The following is a 25581-nucleotide window of genomic DNA, read 5'->3' as shown; positions in this document are numbered from 1 at the left end:
TGAGAGCAATCATCCATGACAGGTTTTAAATTGTAATATACTTCTATTTAAAGGAGAGAAACTTCTCAAATAATTTTTTCCCTGTAATTTCCTGTGAGAACACATGGACATGCGTAGGACTCTATGCTGGTGCTACCTTGCAACTTGTCATGGCATTGTCTAACCTGTTCACCCCAATTTCCTGTAGACAGGTCCACACTCACCATTGATAACAATGGGTTTGGGCCATACCATGGTAGTGAAAGACTGTAACATGTGAGGTCATGGATACTTAATCTCAGGAATGTCAAAGTCTGTATATTGACTCAAGGATGTTTACTTAACAAATGCCTAGGGTCATCTCAAAAGTGAGAATCTAAACTATGAAATATGTTTTTTTTTAATGCTTTTGATGCCCAAAAGACCATAGAAATCTCTTATACTTCGAATCAGCCATCCTGCATATTTCTAACATTCATCAAAACCTCATTTCTGTTCAACAACTCATAAAACAGTCCACAATGCAGGATTGGTGTACATTCCAAAACTACATATATGAAAGACCCCTAAAATCAATTAGATAAAAAGGGGGGTTAGAAATTTCCCAAACTATCTGACCGGCGCTCCGTTTGGCTCCATTTTTCGGAATTGGAACCTTGGAACCAGTCTATGTATCGGTATCAAATATCAACGCAGTCTGTTCAGCAGTTTTTGACTTTTTGTCGTTTACGGAAATGGACGACATCAAACACCGGTTGAAACCACCTCTATATCACAACTTCCAGTTGTGATGATAAAAATAGCACCAATGGCACTTGATCACAACTGGCACATTGTGAAACTACTCATAATTAATGAGGTACAATATGTGGCGTCATGCGGTGTCCCATCATACCATATATGGAGGGTGTAGCACTTGTGGTTACTGAGTTATGGACAAATATGTGTATTTCAGGTCAAATGTCACTGAGGTCATGTGACATTTTGTCAAAAAATTGAATTGCTAAGTCATCCCTATATACCAAAAATCAGACCTAGCTCTATTGGCTCGCTCAAAATTAGATATGCACATAATTAATGAGGTACAATATGTGGCGTCATAAGGTGTCCCATCATACCATATATGAAGGGTGTAGCACTTGTGGTTACTGAGTTATGGACAAATATGAATATTTGAGGTCAAAGGTCACCGAGGTCACGGGAGATTTTGTCAAAATATTTTATATATCTGCGTGAACGGAGGGACATGACCCAATCTATAAGGCCCTGGACTTCATCCATGGGGACTAAAAACTGTGTCACTGAATCCTTTTTGCAATATGAATATGATGACAAACTAAATTTTTATTTTACTTGGCCTTATACATGGGATTCTATAGACAGCTGACTTATACATGGTAGTCTATGGTGGTGTAAACTAAAAAGTCCTCTAACACGGCCAAATCGACGTGCATCTGTATGGGGTAGGGTACTATCCTTGTGCAAAGTTTGAAAGAAATTGACCAGGGCATGTCTGAGATATCTGCGTGAACAGACGGACGGATGCACACACGGACGCAGGCACGCACACACGGACATGACCAAACCTATAAGTCCCCCGGACGGTGTCCGTGGAGACTAATTAGACAGACCACGAAGTCAATGAGCAACATACAGCTGAAAGACTATTTTCACATTGTGATTTTAAGCCCATTTTTATGAGAAAAGGGACATGTATATGTATATGGAGAAAACAGCAGAAGACATATTTGTAAATTGTTTGTTAAGTGACAATCATATATGCATCTCTTGAAATTTTGTGGTTATAAGGTATAACAGTAGTGTAAGAATAATGAGGTATGAATAAGTTAGTAAAGCTAAGTTGACAGTAATTAAGATTACAAAATTATACACTAAGCTGAGGAAATCTGAATGAAATAAATGTTGAAAAGTAGCAAAGTCATGGTCATCTTTTGTCTAATACCTTGTGTAAGTTCATGAACTTTACATAAATCTTGCTATAGATTTGTTGCTAATGGGCAATAACTGTGTTTCAGATCATTTGAGAGCAATCCATCCATGACAGGTTTAAATTGTAATATACTTCTATTTAAAGGAGAGAAACTTCTCAAACAATTTTTTTCCCTGTAATTTCCTGTGAGAACACATGGACATGCGTAGAACTCTATGCTGGTGCTACCTTGCAACTTGTCATGGCATTGTCTAACCTGTTCACCCCAATTTCCTGTAGACAGGTCCACACTCTCCATTGATAACAATGGGTTTGGGCCATACCATGGTAGTGAAAGACTGTAACATGTGAGGTCATGGATACTTAATCTCAGGAATGTCAAAGTCTGTATATTGACTCAAGGATGTTACATAACAAATGCCTAGGGTCATCTCAAAAGTGAGAATCTAAACTATGAAATATGTTTTTTTTTATTGCTTTTGATACCCAAAAGAGCATAGAAATCTCTTATACTTCGAATCAGCCATCCTGCATATTTCTAACATTCATCAAACCTCATTTCTGTTCCACAACTCATAAAACAGTCCACAATGCAGGATTGGTGTACATTCCAAAACTACATATATGAAAGACCCCTAAAATCAATTAGTTAAAAAGGGGGTTAGAAATTTCCCAAAACTATATAACCTCCGCTCCGTTTGGCTCCATTTTCGGAATTGGAACCTTGGAACCAGTCTATGTATCGGTACCAAATATCAACGCAGTCTGTTCAGCAGTTTTTGACTTTTTGTCGTTTACGGAAATGGACGACATCAAACACCGGTTTGAAACCACCTCTATATCACAACTTCCAGTTGTGATAAAAACAGTGACAATGTCACTGTTCACTCCCATATAGTTATCAAAACAAGCCAACAATTGTATGAGACATGGACATACAGACAGACTGATAAAATATAGGTGAACAGGCACCCAGGGTGAATATGTTACAGCAATTTGATTAGTTTCTTTTCTTTTTCTACTTCCATGATAATTTTTAAGACAATCAATCTGCAATTTATGTATTGACAAATATGTCATCTTTTACAAGCACACAGCAAACTGTTCTTGATTTTCCATTTACAATATTTGACACAGACTGAAATACATAACATGCAACCAATGTTTACATTTTGCCCATACACCAGATACATAGAGAGATTTCAACATGCAATCATTACCTCAGAAACCCTACAGGAAAAGTAAACATTGTTTTCTTCCGGAACAACTGGTGCATCCACATCTGGAACAACTTACAAATTTAACCAATTACACAAGGATGATGACACAAGAGATAAAGTTAAGAAATTCCACTGTGGTGAACTTGACTATTCCTTTCAAATTCTTACCTAACTTGACATCTTAAACTAATATACAATGCATGGTTAATTGCCCGCAAAATACATCAGGGGTGGACATTTTGATAAAGGTGTCTGGAAGATTGATGAGGTACATTATCTTTTTATCTGATCCATTGTACATTCTTTTTTCCCACTCTCCCACCTTTTCTTTTTGTCAAGCCTTCTCTGGCTGATATTTTATTGACATTTGTTTGGGATTTTTTCAAAATCTGCCGGGAACCCCCACCCCAGGATATCAAATGGTCCACCCCTTTGTGTTGACCATCTTTGCATGAGATGACCAGATGACCAGGTGGCAGGAAGTGTGTCAACAGTTTACAACCTTGATACTCTTAAACACAGAAAAAATTTTGAATATATTTGTGGAAACCAAACCTGCTAAAATCACCTCAGCTATGTTTTCTAATGATTTTTTTACTGCATTTCAACACCAAATACAATTTACTATATCAAATGCTTACTAAATCACCACATCATATACTCTTAGTTCCAGTAGGTATAAAATTACCGAAAAAAATCTTAAAAATACAAAATGAAAGATATCCCTGTAAAATTGACAGTTTCAGAAAGTTGCCCCCAAAATTCAAAATTCCAGATTTCAACCAAATTTCAATATATCATATTAACATAAACCCTATGAACCTGTTAACTAAATGTAAAAGCAATCAGACTGGTAAATTTTGAGAAACAATTTTTTTGACAAAAATGACAAAAATTGCCCCCAAAATACAAAATTGCAGATTTGATCCTAATTTCAATATATCTTATTAACATAAATCCTGGGAACCTGTACACTAAATATCAAAACTACCAGATCAGTAGTTTTAGGAGAAAAAATTTTTGACCAAAAAAAGGCAAAATTTTTTCCAAAAATAAAAATAGTGTCAATGACACTGTGCTACCATTTTACAGAAATACTAAGTACTAGTACACACATGACATTACAGGTTGATTACTAAGAAAATTCCATTGTAAGTCCAAATTAATCTTATACTCCAGCAATATGAAATGCTCCATCTCAAAATGACTTTTACATATCTGACAGAAAACAACCCTAGGATCAAAACTACCATGTTTTGAAGCAATCCAACAAAAACTTTGGGAGAAAATGATTTTTTGACAAAAAATGGGAAAAATTGCCCCAAAAATACAAATATGAAAATTTCACCACAATTTGAACGAATCTGACAAAGGCAAATCCTGGAATAATACATACAAGTTTTCAAGGCAATGGGATGAGTGCTTTCAGAAAATAAGATTTTTTGATCAAAAATGGGGAAATCGCCCCAAAAGTACAACTTTCAACATTTCACCACAATTTGAAGAAATGTAACTAAAGTCACTATGAAGAGCCTGCATACCAAGTTTCAACCAAATCTGGTCAGTGGGTACAGAGTTTTAGCAATTTGCAGGATTTTTCCTCCCCCCCCCCCCATTTGCATATTTTTGACTTTGGCATATTCACTTGAACAAATTCACATCTTCACCCAGGGTGCACCTGTCCATCAAATACTAAGATGGTAAGTGCTGCGGTTTAGGAGTTTTAATGTGGATGGACATACATCTGCACACACTAACATACATACATACATACATACATACATACATACATACATACATACATACATACATACATACATGCATGCATGCATGCATGCATGCATGCATGCATGCACGCAGACAGACAGACAGACAGACATGCATATACATACATACATTTATTTTAACAGCTTTTAACCTAACCTCCAACAGCCGCCTAACCTATCAATATCAGCTTGTTCAACTTGATACCCGGTACTACTGCTTATAATAATATAAACAAGAGTTAATTACATTCTAATTAAAGAAAACATGCCTTGCTTATCAAGATTATGTCATAAAAAACAGTATATCTGTCAGGTTATAAAGAATCTTCAGCTTGTTATCTTTATCAGTATTTTCATCCTATTAACCAAGCACATTTTAACTCTCAAATTAACATTGCAAGTAAGTTGTATTGAATTAGTTGACACTGCACGTACTCAGAGAAAGCACACTGAAGAGACTAATGTTTGTAACTTTAGAAGCTAAAGGTCATCAAAAGCATTATAAGGAATCATGTAACTCTTTCATTGCACTGTTTACACAGATTGCATAATTGCTATAAATAGCACATGAGGAATTTTATAGCCAGCTTCACCATAAAAACCCTATCACTTTACCACTCTTTTAAGGGGCCGTCCATAATAAAAGCTGACGCACGACAAACGTAATTCTTTCGTTTAGGGGGGAGGGGGTAAAAGCTCATTTCGTTTTGTGTGCGTCAAAATCGCATAAGGTTTTTCGATTGTTTTCGAAGTGCGACTTTGCAGCGAGAACGCAATACTACCTTCAGCCTTCGTGTTCATCGAGAACAGAATGGCCACAAAATATACAGAGACAGAAAAGACAACGAAAAGACATGAACATGAAATAAAAACTTGTATGCTTTTTCAATGTGAAACATGTATATGAAACATTTTCCTACGTGCAAAATACATTAAAATGTTTTGTCTTAAAAAGTGAAACGCGTAAAGTGGAGGCTTATTAATTAATGTGCCCTTCCGGTATTTTTTCATGGGCGTGCGGATCGGAGAGGTGCGTGTGGGTTTGTCAGAAATGGCATCATAATACGAAATTGATTTCGCATAAGAACTTTCGTTTTGATGGGGGAGGGAGGGGGTTTCAAGTAAAACGAAGGAATTACGTTTCTTGTGCGTCAGCTTTTAATATCGACGGCCCCTAATTGACCACTACATTTTTTTCCTCAAAATGTAATTTTATTTAATTCTTATCAAGTTGACCACAACTGGAAATCGGAACTTTCTCTATCTCGATTTATTTGGCCAACCTATCATGACAAACTATTATGAGCAATTTCTTTTAGATAACATACAGAGAACAATACATGGCGGTTCAGAATATGTCAAAGTTGGGATTCAGGAAAGTTGCCTTTACATGTTTTAATCATCCAAAATGGTAAAAATTTCACTATGAACTGTCAAAAATGTTGAACTTTCAAACAATTCTACACTAAAATTATTTTGGCTTTGTTGATTTCCTAATTAATTCTATTATTTAAAATCATATTAATTATTTTTTCTGGATGAATTGATAGGGTTTATACAGTACAAGAGTTACACACAATGTAAGTCAAATTCAGTTAAATATCAATTACCGTCTAACATTGCATCATTCCTATAAATAACACCTCAGCCTGGAACAGCACAATCATTATCTGCTCATTCACACTGGCAGTACTTGACCTTAAATGAATGACCTACTACTTTCACCTGTGTACCAAATTTGAAAGCATGGCAAAAAGTACCACAACTATGCAAATTTTACCTTTAGTTCACCGAGTCATCTTCAGGTCACTCCTAGGAACCTGCACACCCAATTAGAAAGTAATGGCATACACAGTTTCAAAGAAGATTTTTTGACCAAAAAATGGCAAAAATAGCCCAAAAATACAAATATGCAAATTTGCCATAATTTCATTGAACCTTATTTTGGGTCATCACAAGAAACCTGCAAACCAAATTTTAAAGTGAACAGACCATTGGTTTCAGAAGAAACAATTTTTTACTGAAATGGCAAAAAAATAGAGAAAAAAATTCATTAAAAATAGAAAGCAGCCAATATTGGCACCAAATCTGTATGTTTGAATGAGTGGGGCCCAAGGTACCTACAAACCAAATATGACAATGATCAGATGAGTAGTTCCTGAGTTATTGATTTTTGACCATTTTTGCCCTTTTTTCGATCTCATTTGCATATCCATGAGACTAACAAGTTCATTTTAACAACGGCACATCTAGATCATATATGGCATCACTACACCAAAAATCAGCTTCATACGTGCAGCAGTTCGTGAGTTTTTGCGTTGGACGGACAGACATCCATACATACATACATACATACATACATACAGACAGACATCTCACATACAGACTTTTTTCAACCGTATAACCTCCCAATTGCCATATATGTATGGCAAATGGGAGCTAAAAATTGCCAGTTTCATCATAACTTCAATACATTATATTAAGATAAATCTTAGATACCTGTATACCAAATATCAAAGGTATCAGATTGGTCTTTTTTGGATAAAAAAATGTTTGACCAGAAATTGGGAAAATTGCCCCAAAATTACAAATATGATAATATCAATACAATTTGTACAAACTTGACTGAGGTCATCCTGAGGAACATGAATATTAACTTTCAGAGCGATCAGACAAGCGATTTCAGAGAACAAGATTTTTTGACTAAAAACAGAAAAAATACTTTAAAAATACAAACATGCCAATTTCACCCAAATTTGTGCACACATAATTTAAGATACCTAAAAGAATCTGCATACTAAGTTTCAACCAAATCTGACCAATGCTTACGGAGTTTTAGCCATTTGCAGGATTTCTCATTTGCATATTTTTGGCACTGACATGTTCATTTGAACAAATTCACATCTCTACCCCTAGGTGCATCTGTACACCAAATACGAAGACGTCAGCTATTGCGATTTACGAATTTTTGATCTGGACGGACTAACAGACATACATACATACACACAGACGCCATTTTGCCACCTTATAAGAATACCTCCCATTTGCATATATACATATGCATATATGGGAGCTAAAAAAACCTTTTTATTTGCGCTGCCTCTGAGGCGATCATCCTAGCAACAGCACCACCATCATCAAATTGTGAGATTGCAGCAACTCAGACTGAAAGGACATAGAGTACAGAAAACTGAACTGAAAGACAAGATATTGCAGTGACAGTGAATGGACAGAACATGGAACTGAAACAAATACACGTTTTATTGTACTTAAAAATTGTAGAGACTGAATGGTCAGAACATTAAACTGAAACAAATACAGTTTTTTTGGTACTAGTTTTTTTTTTTATTTTGACTGCCTGCCCTGCCCGAGTATTCCTCTGGAGATGAGAAACAAAAAAAATAAAAGGGTCACCCTTAGAGATAATCAGTTTTCAGTAGAAATAGAACATAAACACAGAGCAAAGACTCAATATTTATGACATGGCTGTATTGCTGGAACGGAAAATTATCCCTTAAAACTTTGCATGTACAGAAAAGCTATCAGTAGCCTTTACCCTTCAAATGCTCAGGCAATTCTATTATAGATAGAAAAATTTCATTTCCTACAATACACCTTGAAATATGACAAGCTTACAATCCTTGGCAGGCTACACACGCCAGATACATCTGTCATCATTAAAAGTCTTCTATTTTTTTCCCTGTCAATCAAAATCAAATCATATCCTTCTTGTCTGCACTTCTGCCCTAATTGGCCTTTACGATGAACTTGAAGGACTGACACTGGCGATCAATGGATATGTTATTGCCATGTGTCAACACTACAAGAGGGTGTCAACGTAACAATGGTTTGACGATACAAGAACAGCTTGTCCACTTGAGTTGTCAACTTGAGTTCTGTGTTTGCATCTGATGACATCTATTAAAAGGTTACTTCAGTATCTAAAAAAACTGCTGAAGGCTAATGTAATTTTTAGGGGCCCAAGCCCACCGGCTGGGACCCTATTGTTATTGCTCAAGTTCTACTACTTCCTCTTATTTAGGGGCCCAAGCCCACCGGCTGGGACCCTGTTGTTATTGCTCAAGTTCTACTGTTTCCTCTTCTTCTTCTTCTTGTTCTGCTGTTTCTTTGCTCACCTTGATCTCTTAACTGGCTGAACGAAAACTTCTCAAACTTGCAGGGCTAATAGGTGTCAATTAGTACTCGTGCACCTGACCCTTGAAATTTTGATTGATCATGTGACCTGGTGGCCATATTGGATTTTCTAAAAACCCAAAGATGACTTCTCCAGAAGACCTAGGTGTCTAGTCGATTTGAAATTTTTTGTATAGCAAGCATGACCTGAGGTCTTTAGAATTTGCAAATAAAATCGCATGCCGTCACGTGACCTTGGCCGCCATATTGGATTTTTTTAAATACTCATTTCATCTTTAAAAATCTTCTTCTATACAACCAAGGCACTTATCTGTAAAAATACCACAATTATACGGTGTCGCTCAAATTTGATCAGAATTGGTACATACCAAAGATAAACAATAATGTTATTTCTATCTGTTCAGTGCAGGAAAATTATACGTAATTATGACAATTTCTGCACAGTACAACCAGAAAAACAACAAGAAATATTTAAACCAGAAAATTAAGAATGACAAAAGTAAATAAGGTCTGAAACTTTAGGTACTGAAGGTCAACTTTAGCAACATGCATAGCAGAAAATCTTTCAACCATGGATGTACAAAAATAGACATCCATGGTTTCAGCAGATCTGTTAATATGTCACAGTTCATAAACAATGACAGGAAATGACCAATTAGCTGTTTCAGTTACTGCTACCACTCCCAAACATAATAGGTACCCTGCATACAAATAGGTTTAAGGTCAAAATCCTCTTATTCAGTTGTGTGGGCTGATTCAGTTCACTGCCACCACTCCTGCACATTTGCAGGATTTCCCTTTTTCTAACCTCATTTGCACATTTTTGACACTGACGTGTTCATTTGAACAAATTCACATCTCAACCCCTACATCTACCTGTACACCAAATACTGATACAGTAGCTTTGGCGGTATGGGAGCCTTTGTGTGTGACGGACATACATCCGCACATACATACCCACAAATATACAGACATACAGACGCCACCGACTCATCATATAAGCTCTTTTTGGTATTTATATATAAAACCAAATATGAGCTAAAAATCTTCTTCTCCAGAAGCAAACACTCATGGAAGTGAAATTTTCAAGACAATACTCGTGTCATCCTAAGTGTAAGTTCTTTCATGTTTGGGAAAGGCATTTTGACTGGTCACGTGGTTTGGCCGCCATATTGGATTTTCAAAAAATACCAATTTAATCTTTAAAAATCTTCTTCTCCAGAACTAACACTCCCATTGAGCTGAAATTTTACTCATGTCATCCTTAGAGTGATCTCTATCAATTTTGCAAATGACTTTTGGATCAGTCACATGATTTGGCTGCCATATTAGATTTTTGAAAAATACCAATTTAATCTTTAAAAATCTTCTACTCCAGAACTAAAACACCGATTGAGCTAAAATTTTACTCATGTCATCCGTAGAGTGATCTCTTTTAAGTTTGTAAACGAACATTTGATGGTCATGTGATTTGGCCGCCATATTGGATTTTGAAAAAATACCAATTTAATCTTCAAAATTCTTCTACCCCAGAACCAAAACACTGAAATGAAATTTTACTCGTGTCATCCAAAGTCTGATCTCTTCCAAGTTTGCAAAAAGTATTTCGACCAGTCAAGTAGTTTGGCTTCCATATTTGAGTTTGCATATAAGATATGATTACAAGTGAAACCTACAGTAAGTATGAGATGATGTTCAAAATCCTTCTTCAGGTAAAAAGATACAAAAGACTTTCCAAGCACAAATTTTGCTCATAATTCATCAGTGCAAGAAGTTGAAACCATGTTAACCGCTTGGGCCCCACCAATGCTGCTTGCAGCTTTAATCTATTCTTGAAGTCTAATGATAAAGTCAAATTCCTTCATTTTAAAAATACTGATTCCATATCATTGTTGACAGTCTAATCTTGCTATATATGTACAGTAACAAAGTTCATCTACGATTTCAAGCCTATACAGACCTGCAGTTACTTTAGATTCATACTCGTCCGAGTATAAGCCCCCGGTTCGGCAACACTAAACAGCGGTAAAACTAGGGGAGGGGCTTATACTCGAGCAACCCCATGTTATCTGGCATGGACGCTTAATTTATGCTAATTTTATGCACGATTTTTTTCAACACCACTCGATCTTTCTATCTCTTTCAAAATCGACTTACACATCCAAGAAATTGATTGTACAATCTCTGAATACAGAAGTGACATTTTGGTGAAATTTCAGCGTCGAAAAAAAACCCCAAACTTGAAACAAAGACGTCATGTATGCTGCTGATCAACAGTAATGTGAACAGGCATGCATTGCCCACACGGAAAGGCAACTCAATATTCCAATATCAAACTGTCTACATCTTGTGAAAACAACAACATAGCAGTGAAAATTGTAATAGTCACCAGGAAAAGTCTTCACAAATGAAAGGATAATTGCTTCAAACAAAAGAAACTGCATGTTTCAAGCATGAAAACATCGTAGCCGTGAATGAAAATAAACAATGGCGGACGTGAGTGAGACTATTCTATTTAGGCGACGGGGGTGAGTAGGGTCAAAGAATCAAGATAGTACTGGAAAAACGTGTCATTTTCCTTACGATATTGTCAAGGGAACTCCAGTTTCCCATTGTTTTAACATCTTTTAATGGTTTCTTTATTATCTTAAATTAATTTTACCAAGTTAAATGACCAAATATACTCTCCTAACCTTTCTGTATTTGAGTTACACTAGGGTAGGGGCTTATACACGGATGTAATGCATTTTCTAAAATCCTCTAAAATCAGTAGGGGGGCTTATACTCGGACGAATACAAAATAAACACTTACAATAACATCGCCAACAGCTTTCTGTGGTGTGACCTTCACAAAAAATCCAAGTTTATTGGCCTTTCGGAAATTGATGACACTGTAATAAAATCACAGTAAGTAATCAGCTGATTTGCCTTTTCAGATAAATACAATTTTTAACATACCAATTGCAATGTAGAATCCCTGGATTTAGGGAAAGTGAAAGTGCAAAGTCAAAACTGATGATGAAAAATGTTGAAATGCCTGTTTTAATTGATATTACACCAGCAAGCGAAAAGTTATATATTTTTCAAGTGAAAAGCGAAAGTCACATATACTTTACACTTTATTCTTTGACCATTTGAACTGTCTTGTCATTTCATGTTATTCATCTACAAGACATTGGCATCCATGCATTTCTTGAGATGGCATGTTTCTCTAATTCCAGCGATAACTTTAGAAAGAAGAAAGAGAAAATACTGCGGCCATGGATTCACAAAAATGTGGGCTAGACTACTGATGGCACTGTTTTGTTAGAAAAATTCTATTTTTGAATTGAACATTGAAGATGGTGTTTTATCAGCTATAAGAATGCACAACCAAGCATGCTTGGTTAAAATTGTTTGAAAGTTTTGAAAAATATCACTGTGAATGTATATTGCACATACTCATAGAGGATGTTTCCTTCAGATTGAGAAATTTGCCCCAGACATCAACATATGCAAATTTCAGTAACACTATTAGATAGAATTTAATTTTTTGGATAGCTTTATAGTAGATCATTTTCTGACATTAATAATAAAGTTATATGACAGTCTTTCTTATAGATTCATTTGAGTGAGGTAAAATTTTCTACAATCCATAGCTTGGCATATGAAATGTCAGAAAATACCAGTCAAATGTCACTGTAAAACACCACTGAAATATTATCTTTCTCATGAAACCGTCAAATAGACAGTGGTTTATATTCTTGACAAGTAATAGATGACATGAAGAATTGTTGACAATATACATGACTGGCATTTACTGTAGTTCTGTGTCAACAATATGTCCTCAAATAATGCGGTACTGCTAACAAAAGTCAAGAAGAATTTACAATTTAAAAATAAGATCTGAAACTTTAGGTACTGGAGCAACATGCATAGCAGAACAATGTATCAACACAGTCCCTCTTAGTTTGAGCAGGTCTGCTAATATGTATCCGTTCATGAACGATGACAGGAAATGACTCATAAGCTGTTTTAGTTACTGTCACCACCCCTACACATAATAGGTACACTATATATAAATAGGCTAGAGATCATAACTCTGACTCAGATGTGTAGGCTGTTTCATTTACTACCACCACTCCGGCACATTTGTAGGATTTCTCCTTTATTTTACCTCATTTGCAAATTTTTTGACACTGACATGTTCATTTGAACAATGTCACATCTAAAACCGTGGGTCTACCTTTACACCAAATACTAAGATTGTAGGTGTGGCGGTTTGGGAGCTTTTGCGTGTGACGGAAATACATCCGCACATACATACATACAGACATACAGACGCCACCGACTCACCATATAAGCTCTCTTTGGTATTTATATACATACCAAATATGAGCTAATAATTTACAATTTAATATGTACCCTTGGTGGACAAGGTAAGTACCAGTATTGTCATCATGTGATCTACCATAGTTTCTGCATAAGACTGAGGAAGCATTGTCAATGACTAGGGACAGAATATATGACAACTGTTTTCAGTCATGTTGAAAAATAATCCAGCTGAGATGTTACCGACGCATCGTTACGTCATCAGGATAGCTTCACTGACTTTTGATAACAAGAAAAAGCTATTAAAGTATACAAAGCCACCATTGCTCACTTGCATCAGTATGTGTCATAACGGGAAGGCTCCATTAACTTGGATGGTACCTGAAACCCGAGTTGCTGCCTGTCAACTCAGGTGACAAACAGAAGACTTTTAATCCCCAAAGGTGTTAATGCTCCATTGTTGCGTTTCTCTTATCCAGCTGGTGCTATGATAGGAACGTCAGGGCTGTAACGACTCACTCAATACCACAGGAACTATGTTGACAGGAAAAAGTGAACTACCCACTTTTCAATGCAAGTAATCTAGTTTCTTCTTTAATTTAGGCTCTAAACTAAGTTTTAGAAATATGGTGAAACAAAATATCGTTCTTCGTTCATTTTCATTCAAGTTTCCTATTTTCGGACGCTTCACTTCAGTAACGCGCATTGATCATATATGCAAATGTGATCAGAACAGCATGGAACGTTCTTTCCACGTGTCCAGCTTTTTCATGCACATGCAAACAACGTAACGTGTCCTTACTCCAAGAGCTGCGCGTATCCTGTGACATCTCCGATAAAAAGAACGAAATCAATGAATTGCTAGCCAGAAACCGTTTGTAACAGTATGGCCACTCTTACATATAAGAAAGGAGAAATGGTAGAGGCAGTTGACGAGGCCGGCCGGTGGATGGTAGCACGAGTAATTGACTGTGACACAGAGCCAGAAGACAATGGAAAGATTTGAGTGACTTTCCCAGGGTGGAGTAGAAAATTCAATATGACTGTTTCTCCCAAAGTCAAAAGACAAAGTCCTACTCTTACGCAAAATCTAAGTTTTCAAGCGTACACTTTCCCTTCCGCTTAACCAAGGCCCCTCCACAAAACGCGATGTCGATCGACTTGAATATTGACACTATGATTGACCATGGATGGATTGACGTGGCCTTTCAAAAATATGAAAAATGAGACTCAGTAACTTTTGGTCGCTTTACATTTGATCAAAAACCTACCAAACCCATCAGACAAGGCCCTACTCTTACGCAGAAAACCAAAGCTCTCAAGCGTCGACTTTCTCCTCTTTCGCGTTTGAGAGAAACAAACGTAGGCTTTATTCGGAAACGGTCGGCTATTCGTGGGCATAACGTCAGTCCAATGGTAAGCTACACCCGATGTGAACGTCGGAATAATTCGGGCTGTACTCGGGAAAGCAAGGTTGACCTCGAGAGCGATTCCCAGTACAGTACTTCCCAGTACAGTACACGTTCGCAGATCGCGGTATTACAGGCTGATACTAGATAGCAAAAAGTTCATTGTGTAAATTGCTAGACTACATATAGCCACATCGGCACTTCTGAAATGTTACCTCCAGCTTGCAAGACAACAAAAATATCAAAATATTAATATCAAAACCAGAAAATCGAGGCTAGAGAGCGAAACATTGCTGAAAAGTAGCCGGCCAAAATACGGAAGTAGCCGGTCAATTTGGCCGGCATCCGGCTAAAAATGAACACGCTGCAAACAGACAGGCTTGTTGCGATGGACAAGTAGCCTTTGGTTTTTGACCAGAAAAATAAGTGAGTGTTCATTGATAATTCAAAGACTGGATCTGTTGACACCAAGTTTGCTCGTGACTTTCATTGCATTGCATGCACCTTTCCGCAATGCCACTCATTGAGTCTGAACTGAAATTGAAAGAGTACTTTTTAGTAAAAGTCCTGTTTTGTTGTGCTGATTTTCGCAACCGTACTTTCTTTTATGGGGATAAAACATTCATACAAAGCAAAAATTCTTCAGTTTGTCTCCTTTCGATCATACAGAGATATTGTGTGACAGGAAAACTTTAGTTCAAACAGCAATGATCTTTGTGAACGTACCTTAAACCAGCTTAAATAGCTTTTCATGTGCAAAATCAGCCTACGTTAATTAACCGCTGTTATTGTTTAAACAGCATTTTATTGAAAGGGATTCTATAGTACCATTGTTTTTGTAAACTCTTCATGCAATTTTATGAATTAAATGATGACCTCAAAGTAACAGCAAGTGCTGGACGGCACTTTTAACGATGGTCTGAAATCCTGAGTGCGACCGGTAGTAGTTCCGGCAGTGCTAATGTTTTGTTTACACTAAAAGATAATCTGTTCGCATATGTTGACATAGAGATTAATCAGTGTTTGATCTAGAGTGCGCCGTTGCGCATTTTGCGCAAAAAAATCAGCTATGGCGCTATTTTCACAGACCATGGCGCCATTTCGGGCGCAATAATTCAAGGCCGGCACCTGGTAATTTGTTTCCGCCAGGCCGCTATGTTTTACGCCAATGCTAGATACGACAATACGAGGATATACCGTAACGTGGTATATATTCAATCACGACATTTTGCGACAATGACGTAAGTTGGCATGACATCTTTGACGGGACGTGTGCAGAAGGCCATGCGTCGCGCTACTATGCCGTGACTGTATGTGTATCTTGAGTGATTTTCTGATGAAACCTTCGGATTATTCCCTCATCCACGCCCGACGATGAAGGAGGTACAACGATGGAAGAGTCAGAAACTGACACGCAGACCAATACTGCCGGTACGCAACACAACCGCACTCCGCAGGTGAATAAAATTTTGGAATTTTACCGTTGACTTCAATATGTAACTATGCAAGTCTGTAGCACGTTATGATCAAATAGTAAGCAATGCTTTTATACGGTATAACTATTTTACACGATGGGGTTCGAGTGGCCGGGACTGGTATTCGGTGCATTGTGGACGCTAATTTCTGACATTTCTTGGGTTGATCAAAATATCCGAGTGGCACAGAATAGTTATGTTTGTAAACTGGCTGCGAGTTTCCGAGGACAAGTCACTTGTTTATTTATTCGTTTGGCAGTGACTCGCATACCAGCATGGTAGCCACGTGGGGTTTCCAGTCGTACAAAAACAGTTTAGATATTTCATATTTCCGTCATCAAACAAATAGAGAAGAGCGTGAGTGTGTTTTTTGTCTCAGTTTAATTTTTCTCTAGTATTTTACAGTTTTGATAATTTATTTTTTTCAACTTTTTTACTGTGAACCCCAAATTTTATTATAGTCTTTTACTCTAAACTTGAAATTTTGAAGAAATATAAAACCCTAAAGGAAACACTCTCAAATCTAAGTTTACTATTTCTCTGGATACCGAAATCTAGTATTTAACATTTTTATAGTTTATTTTTTTAATTTATTTACCCCCTCTTTTTATTTTATTCCTTTACTCTTTACTTAAAATTAATTCAGAAATGGTACATGTTAGGGTAAAATCTTTATTAAAATCAGATTTGGCATTTCAGTGTTTACAGCTCAATCAAAAAATAAATCATATTTTCGTCTTTCAGGTGAAGTGGCTGTCACAATGGCACTGGCTGTACTATGGACATGATGGATGGTAGCTGATGGTACATGTCTGCAATAAAACATATGCATAATCATCAGTATTGAGTTGAGAAAATGGCCAAAATTTGGAAAAACCCGAATAAAAGTGTGTTATTAAATGTTGACTCACCTGTACGTCTGTCTTTTTGTAGAGATCCTTCTTGTGGGTGAACTGCCAGTCACTGCAGTAACTTCATATTATTTGATTAAAGGGACAGTAGCTGTCACTTTTAATAGGCTGCTTTCAGTGTTTTTATTCTGAGTATCAAAATGGTTTTTTTGTAATTCTCAAAAATTCAAGTTTGTCAACAAAGTCTGTATATCCACTCTGTTTCTAGCAATATTTCTAGCAGTGTTATTGTTGACAATCAAATCTAAATTAGATTGTGAGCAATAAAGGTTTACTTTAAAACTAAAACGTGTATAACTAAAATGTAGTTGACAAACTGAATGCTAGTGAAATAACTTCAAGCTCAATAGAAAACTGCCGTTGTTGAATGACAACAGAAAAAATATCAATAGTTACAGCTATTGCACCTTTTTGTCAATTCCTTCAGCACACAGTGGAATCTGTCTTTGCAAATGTTGCCTGGCAACCCAATCTGTCCATTATAAGCCTTTTAAAAACAACTGGTTGCAATTTTAATTTGATTAATAATTCCGGGGGGACCACTTTTTTATTCACTCTTTGGGATCAACAAGGGCCCTCTTTAAAAATTGCAAGGGGCCCAGTATGGCCCCCTTTTTTTGCCAATGGCCCCTTTTTTTCAAGGGAGTGGGCCCACAATAGCCCCTATTTTTGGAGTCCTAGATCAAACACTGATTAATCCTCTGATAACCAACTCGGGTTAGTCGGGTACATCTAAGTTAATGGAGCGTTCCCCTAATGTGTACACTTACAGTATATACTCAAGTCAAATACATTTATAACAAGTCATCGTTGATGACACAGTCCCCGCTTATCCATTTTGTTATAATCTTTGGTGTCTAGGTAGCTGTGGTCTAGGTCGCTGTGGAATGACATTGATGTAACGGGTGCATCAGGCCTGTGACTTGCATAATAAAGTAATCTGAGGAACGTTCAATAAATGACTCATCTCTGACGGTAATGACCACTGAAGGAACTTTTGATTACATCACACGTAACGATGCCCTCACTGCCTCTAGTGTCATGACGGCACATACTATTCACATGGTTTGGTGGAATTTTCGAAATGGTATGGGATCGGGTATATTGTTGTAATCAGCCATCAGCCATTTCAGATTATATAATGAAACAAATTAATGTGCAAAAGAATGCAGCCATAGTACTTTATCTTCGTATCACGTTTGAACAAAATCAGTCCATTGAGGGACAGTGACCTATGTTTATGTTTCAAAGACATAAAAAATACCGTCAAGGACACTATGTGCTCACATTCGGTTTGAATTGGTCCATTCGAGAAATATTTAAACCAGGAAAAACAAGAATGACAAAAGCAAATAAGGTCTCCAACTTAGGTACTGGAGGTCATCTTTAGGAACATGCATATCAACTTCTATAGCAATGGGAGAAGCAGATCCTAAATACATGTACATAAGCAAATGTCACAACAAAAAACAGAGAAGGCTTGATAAAAAGAAAAGGTGGGAGTGGGCAAAAATGCACAAGGGATCTGGTATAAAAGTAATGCTACATCATTGATCTTCTAAACCCTACCCCTCCTGCATATCAAATGTTCCACCCCTTGGTATTACATAAGACCAAATGACAGGAAGTACATTTACAACCTTGGAGATATTTAATTAATGCCATGAGTGTTATCATTCTAATGTAAACAGCACTTAAGTTAGTTACAGATAGTGAAATGCCTTCCACTGTGGGTGGTGATCACAACATCTGGAATTATCCTGGATCCAAATTTCTCATCAGTTTTTGTATGTCTTACATAGAAAAGTTGCAAAAATTGGTCCAAAATGAAAAAAATCACCTCAGCTTTGTTTTCTGGATCAAATTTTCCTACAAATTGGTATCAAATATGACAAAATTATGTTCACAGCCTTCAAAATTGTCTCACAACATATCCTGGGTTAGTATAGGTCATTTAAGGTCACAAACTGAGAAAAGTACCTAAATATACAATTTTGGGGTTTCCCAACACTTTGAGCAGAAAATTTATCTAATAACATCTTTCGGGACTTTATACCAAATTACAAAGCTATCAAACAAGGGACTTTATACCAAATTACAAAGCTATCAAACAAGTAATGTTGAGATAAAGTTTTCTTGACCAAAAATGACAATATTGTCTTAAAAATACAATTTTTTTATATTTCAGGACAATTTCCACATATCTAACTATTGTTATCTCTGTACGTCTGTGTACGAAATATGAAAGCTGTCTGTCCAGGGGTTTTAAAAAGGAAACACTGTCTAAGATTTTTTGACCAAAAATGACAAAATTGCACAAAAATAGTAATTTTCCAAATTTTGTCATAATTTCAACAAATTAGAAGAGTAACACCCTTGCAAAGAGACAACCGAAATTTGAGAGCGATTGGGCTGGCGGTTTCAGAGAAGAAGAATTTTTACTGAAAATGAGAAAAATCAAAAATAATTCAGCAAAAATACAAAATTAAGGATATCTTCACAATATTCATAAAAATGTATAAGGTTAATCTAAGGTACTTGCACACAAATTTCAAAGCAATCAAAAAAGCGGTTCTTGAGTTATTAATTCTTAACCATTTTCACATTTTGTACGCTCATTTGCATAATTTTGGCAATGCAGACTTCATTTGAACAAAATCCCATCTATAGCCCGGATGCATCCACACACCAAATACCAAGCTGAAACGTGCAGTGGTTTGCGTGTTTTTGATGTTGACGGACATACTGTACTACATACATACATACATACATACATACACACATACATACAGACGCCATCGACTTCAGCCTATACGATAAACTCAAATTGGTAAAACCAAATGTGAGCTAATAAAACCAAATGTGAGCTAATAAATCACACCAAAATGAAATCAAATGGCTGTCTATTGACCATATGGATCATAGCACAAAATTAGTAGACATGCATATGTATGCCATAGTACTTTATCTTTGTACCAAGTCTCAACAACATTGGTTAAGGAATATTTGCATATGATTAAGCCTCAAAGACATAAAAAAATCCAAAATGACCATCGGGTAGCGATATTGGAAAAAAATGACAATCTGGCAGCCATATTGGAACATGTCACGAAGTAAATTGACATGTATGCCATAGTGCTTGATCTTTGTGCCAAGTTTGGACAAAATGGGTGTAATGACCTTTGAATTACGCTTCAAAGACATGCAAAATTCCAACAAAATGGCAGTTCTGCAGCCATATTGGATCCTATCACAAGGTTAATTGATACATGCATATGCATGCCATAGTACGTGCTTTGCCTTTGTGCCAAGTTGAACAAAATCGGTTCAAGGATGTTTGAGTTACGGTTCAAAGACATGAAAAAATTGCAAAAAAATGGCCGCCTGTCAGCCATATTGGATCATTTCACGAAATAAATTTGTGTTCATATGAAGGGCATAATGTTTTGCTTTTGTGCCAAATTTGAACAGAATCGGTTCAAGGATGTCTGAGTTATGGTCCAAAGACATGAAAAATCGCAAACAAAATGGCCGCCTCACGCCCATATTGGATCGTATCGCAACATAATTTGACATGCGTTTGTAGGCCATAGTGTTATGCCTTTGTGCCAAGTTGAACAAAATCGGTTCAAGGATGTTTGAGTTACGGTTCAAAGACATGAAAAAATCGCAAAAAAATGGCCGCCTGTCAGCCATATTGGATCATTTCACGAAATAAATTTGTGTTCATATGAAGGGCATAATGTTTTGCTTTTGTGCCAAATTTGAACAGAATCGGTTCAAGGATGTTTGAGTTATGGTTCAAAGACATGAAAAATCGCAAACAAAATGGCCGCCTTGTGGCCAAATTGGATTGTATCGCAAACTAATTTGACATGCACATGTAGGTCATAGTGTTATGCCTTTGTGCCAAGTTTGAACAGAATCTGTTCAAGGATGTCTGAGTTATGGTCCAAAGACATGAAAAATCGCAACAAAATGGCCGCCTCGCGGCCAAATTCGATCGTATCACAAAATCGATGTGCATCTGTAGGTCATAGTGCTATGCCTTTGTGCCAAGTTTGAATGAAATTGGTTCAGCAGTGTCTGAGAAACTGTTGATGACGGACGGACGGACGGACCGACAGACGGACGCACAGACGGGACCCAATCTATAAGTCCCCGCCGGACTTCGTCCGCGGGGACTAAAAAAATTTAAGTTATAACAATTGTTTTTGTTGATGGGTACTTTCAAAGTTTGGAATTTATATTGATGGTAAAAGTATAAAAACAAATCTTCAAGTGATACTTATTGCATGTAATTTGTTGGAAGCGTGTGACAGTCACTATGGAAATTCCAAAGTACTATCATATTGTTTCTTGACAACACTATACTTTCAATTTCTCTGTCTATATAAGGTGCTTTACATCTGAGAAAACCACCTATGGGCTGATACAATCTGATTAAAATAAGATGTAGAGTACGGCGACGTCTGTACTTGTACGGTATTCTCTTGATCTCACCTCTCACTACATCTGACTATTAAACTCCCAAAGAAGGTCGCGTTCAAATCTCACGCTCTAGCCAGAACAGCCGACCTATCAGAAGGCACCTTACAGAGAGAACAATGACTCGCAAACATACATATGCACGATGAAGACGCACGAAAATCAAAATGGCATTAAAGTGTGTAACCGAGCCATCAAACCAGTTGTAAACACAGGCGCACAGCAAATTTTTCAATTACCTGTCTGTAGTTTTAATGTTGAAACATGCCTTTTATTAATAACTGTGCAAACGGAAATCATGCGGACAGACTTTGAGACCAGCCCTGCGTACGATGCTGTGTGTTTCCGGCATTATACTGCCTCCCACTACAGCCCTCCTGACTCTCATTGGAATACATGGTGACATCGGTCCTGATTTTGATCGCGCACGAAAAGCTACCTTTTCTAGCTACTTTCTGCCGAATAACTCATTAAATAACACCATAAGATACGTTCTTGCAAGAAATGGCTGATTCCTGGACACCTGACCGACCATGAATCGCTGGTAAACTATTAACGGTTAGGGACAAGGGCAAATTTTTGAATACAAGAGAGGTCAGCCAGTTGCGAGCTCGGCAAGTTACTAGCTCAGCCAGCTGGAAAAGTCAGCCAATAGGCGAACTCGGCCAGTAGGATTATGGTTATATGATGAGAATACAGTGTTCTTCTATTTTCTAGGTCTCGCAAAATGTGAAAGCGATGTCAATGTCATTCATGAGCGCGATGTTTGCAATTAACTTCTTTACGCCATGGAGGTTACCTCGCTTCAACGCTAACTACACGATGACATCGGCCGCACAGTGTGGTACATCATGTTTTGCTTTCCATTAAAAAACCTACAGAGAAATAGATGTTTTGATCAAAAAAGGGCAAAAAATTGTCCTAAAAACACAAATATTGAAATTTCACCACATTTTTGCAAACAGCTTCTCAGCTTGTCAAAAGATGATCTGCAACATGCAGTGTTGTCCTTAGAAGCCGGGTGCCGGGTAAATAACCCGGCTGTTTTGCATTTTTTCCCGGCTACTTTTAACGTAAGTAGATTATTTTTATAGACCTGTAATTTCGGGATTGCACTGCCAGCTGTTAGACGGCACACGTACGATTAGCAGTTTCGCGACCCTTTTCCCCGCATGGAACTGCAGAAACATAAAACAGTTTCTAAATACCCGTTTGTGGCTTTTTGAGTCCGATCTTTTATTTGTTAAATAGTGTGATTGGCGATGGACGCGTCTATGGTGTTGTCTTTGTAACGAGCAGTGTAATTGGTTTGATTAGTATGAAGTCATCTTAGGTCATTTTTAACGATAGCGTAAAATGAAATGTGGCGTCGGCCACCGGCACCTTGCCGATGGAATATTTTTTCCCGAAGAAAGCCCGTTCGAAAGCTATACTTGATTCCAACAATACATTTAGTTTATGTATAAAAACTTCAATTTCGCTAAATTTGTGAGAGAAAAAAGCGCCGAAAAGATGTGATTTTGATCGACTATTCGAAGTCATGACGCAGCTAGTTTCCTCCGCCGCGCTGGCTGCCAACGGTCAGTACGAGTATGATCTTCTCAACAAATCAAGTTATTCTCAGAGCAATAGCGATGCATTTTCTAGATTTAAAAACAATGAGCTAGAACTGAATTTTTTAGAACCAACTGTTTATTTGAATGGGTATTTTTTTCTTGATTATTTTTACGTACTAGAATCCACGGTCACAGGCATGTGTGTTGCCGACCGTTGCGACTGGCGCATCATCGTCACGCCTCACGGCTTCACTGTGGCGCTGATCCCCTGGGTTCAATTTCACTGCGCCTCTCCATGTTCTCCATGTTGGGTTGCCCGATAGTGTATTTTGATGGACTCTCTGAATCATTTTTTCACGGACTTGTGGAGCAAATTTGAAGAAAATAGAGTTGTTTCCTTCCGACGCCATGCTGCATATCTGCTTTGATCAAATTAGGGGACAGCTTCGCCGCTCGCGCCGCATGCAGGTTCGAGGTCTGGCATGCGAGACTAAGTCGCGGAGAGTGCTTTCGCAACTATTATTGTTTGCGTATTATAACTCATAATTAAAAAAAATGCGTCGAGACTCAATCCAATGCGTAATATTATTACACATTGGATCGACTCTCTACGCATTTTTTCATTGTTATGAGTTTTCGATATACGCATTTTTTTTGCGTAAATGCGAACATGTGACAGTGAATTATCTTACCGATGTTTTTTTAAACAACAGCGAATGTGTTTTTATTAGAATACTGTCGGTATTTTGAATTTTCCAACCTCATTTTGGGAAATGAGCAATGAAATGAGCAGACTGCAGGAGATTTAAGATTAAATGTTAAATCTTCAATGCAAATAAAACCATAAGTGTGTCATAAATAATACAAATAAAACAAAATCATGTTTGTTTGTTTTGTTGTATGTGAGCCACGTCTAAGACACACAACAAAAGTACTGTTTCAGTCTCAGCTAAATGTCACCTCAGATGCCACCAGAGAACACCATTTCCACTCCAAAATTTCGTTTTTCGCCTTGCGAGAGGGGGGACACCCCCCTCCCCGCTCTCCCCCCCCCCTTCGCTACGCTCACTCGCCCCTCGGTAGCTTCGCTCCGTCGCAGTCCACCCGGCTACTTTCTTGAATTGCCGGCTACTTTAAGATATAAGGACAACACTGAACATGTCGCGAAATCTATCAGCAATATCATTAGGCCATATGTATGTTGTAGTCAAAGAATGCAATCTTATTTGCGCTAGTGATATAGATGTACATTGTATCCTAAGACAGCATTGAACTAAAAAAAATATAAATCTGAAAATTTACTCATAAAAAAAAAATTAGCACAGCTTTTCTCATTTGGAAAAAAATTGTTTAGAAATTTATAATTGTTAAAAAAAAGGTTCACAATTTCATTGTGATCACCCCCTCCAAAAATCTAATGGTCTGTTCCTTGGTTTGAGCAGGTCTGTTCATATGTAACAGTTCTTAAACAATGACAGGAAATGACTCAGCCTGTTTCAGTCACTGGCATGCAACCACTCACGCCTGCACATTTGCAGAATTTCCCTTTCTCTTTCCTCATTTGCACATTTTTTACACTGACGTGTTCATTTGAACAACGTCACATCTCAATGAGTAGTTTGATTTCGTCCTGTGACCAATTGTTGCTGCATTTGCCCTAGACTAGCCCCAGTCACCTGGCTTTTCTCAGCAGCTGAGTTACTGTGGGCCATGGTGTTCACCCCAGGATCTACAAAACAGCCTACCACCTAGTGCGACAGTCTGCTGAAGTTTAGTCCTTAAAGTTTAATCTTTTTTGACAAAAATAATATGCCCACAGACTTGGAGCAAGTCTATGATCACCCGTGCTCAAACACCGTCCATTGAGGTAATGACCGCAAGCCCAAAGACAGGATATAGTTTGGTGTTTAGTTTTGTGTTCTGGTCACACATGTAAATAGGCCATTGTTTAGTATGGAGCACCAAACCTGAACCAGCCCTCCGACATCGAATTAATTTAGTTCTTTGTTAGTTCGGTGTTGTCTGGTCACACATCCAACTGACACAGGTTTAATTGAATCCAGTGTCAGCTTTGGAGTATAACATTTAGTGTAAACCCCACTAGTGTCACAACTGGATCTGTACATAGAGAACTAGAGATAAGATGGATTAAAAGTCACACATACCTTGGATCATCTTTGAAGTCTTGAAGATCAGCATTATCATCATAATCAGCTGTGTCATCCTTGGCTGCTAAGACAAGTTCACTTTCTGGAACTTTTACCTATGTGAATATGAAGTAGTTGCAATAAGTATTACTGTTTGTATCATCATTGGCATGGATCTGTTTAAGATTGTGTTTAAGAAGTGAGTACTCCAGT

The 25581-nt window shown here is 37.4% G+C and overlaps 1 protein-coding gene across 4 annotated transcripts in view; it reads right to left on the bottom strand.

Moving 5' to 3' along the window:
• Positions 1-25581, bottom strand: part of LOC139122454 (dynactin subunit 4-like) — a 62674-nt gene that overhangs the window by 8347 nt on the left and 28746 nt on the right. For 3 of the 4 annotated variants that reach the window (XM_070687836.1, XM_070687834.1, XM_070687835.1), the window contains 2 exons: positions 25387-25484; positions 11884-11962 (listed from right to left, as the gene is read on the bottom strand). In XM_070687836.1, the coding sequence (XP_070543937.1) occupies positions 11884-11962; positions 25387-25484 (177 nt within the window). The remainder of the gene's footprint in view (positions 1-11883; positions 11963-25386; positions 25485-25581) is intronic. The other variant, XM_070687837.1, reaches the window with a different exon arrangement.

This window comes from Ptychodera flava, chromosome 22, assembly GCF_041260155.1.
Source record: "Ptychodera flava strain L36383 chromosome 22, AS_Pfla_20210202, whole genome shotgun sequence".
Classification (NCBI taxonomy): Eukaryota; Metazoa; Hemichordata; class Enteropneusta; family Ptychoderidae; genus Ptychodera; species Ptychodera flava.
This window is presented reverse-complemented; position numbering and strand designations above follow the sequence as displayed.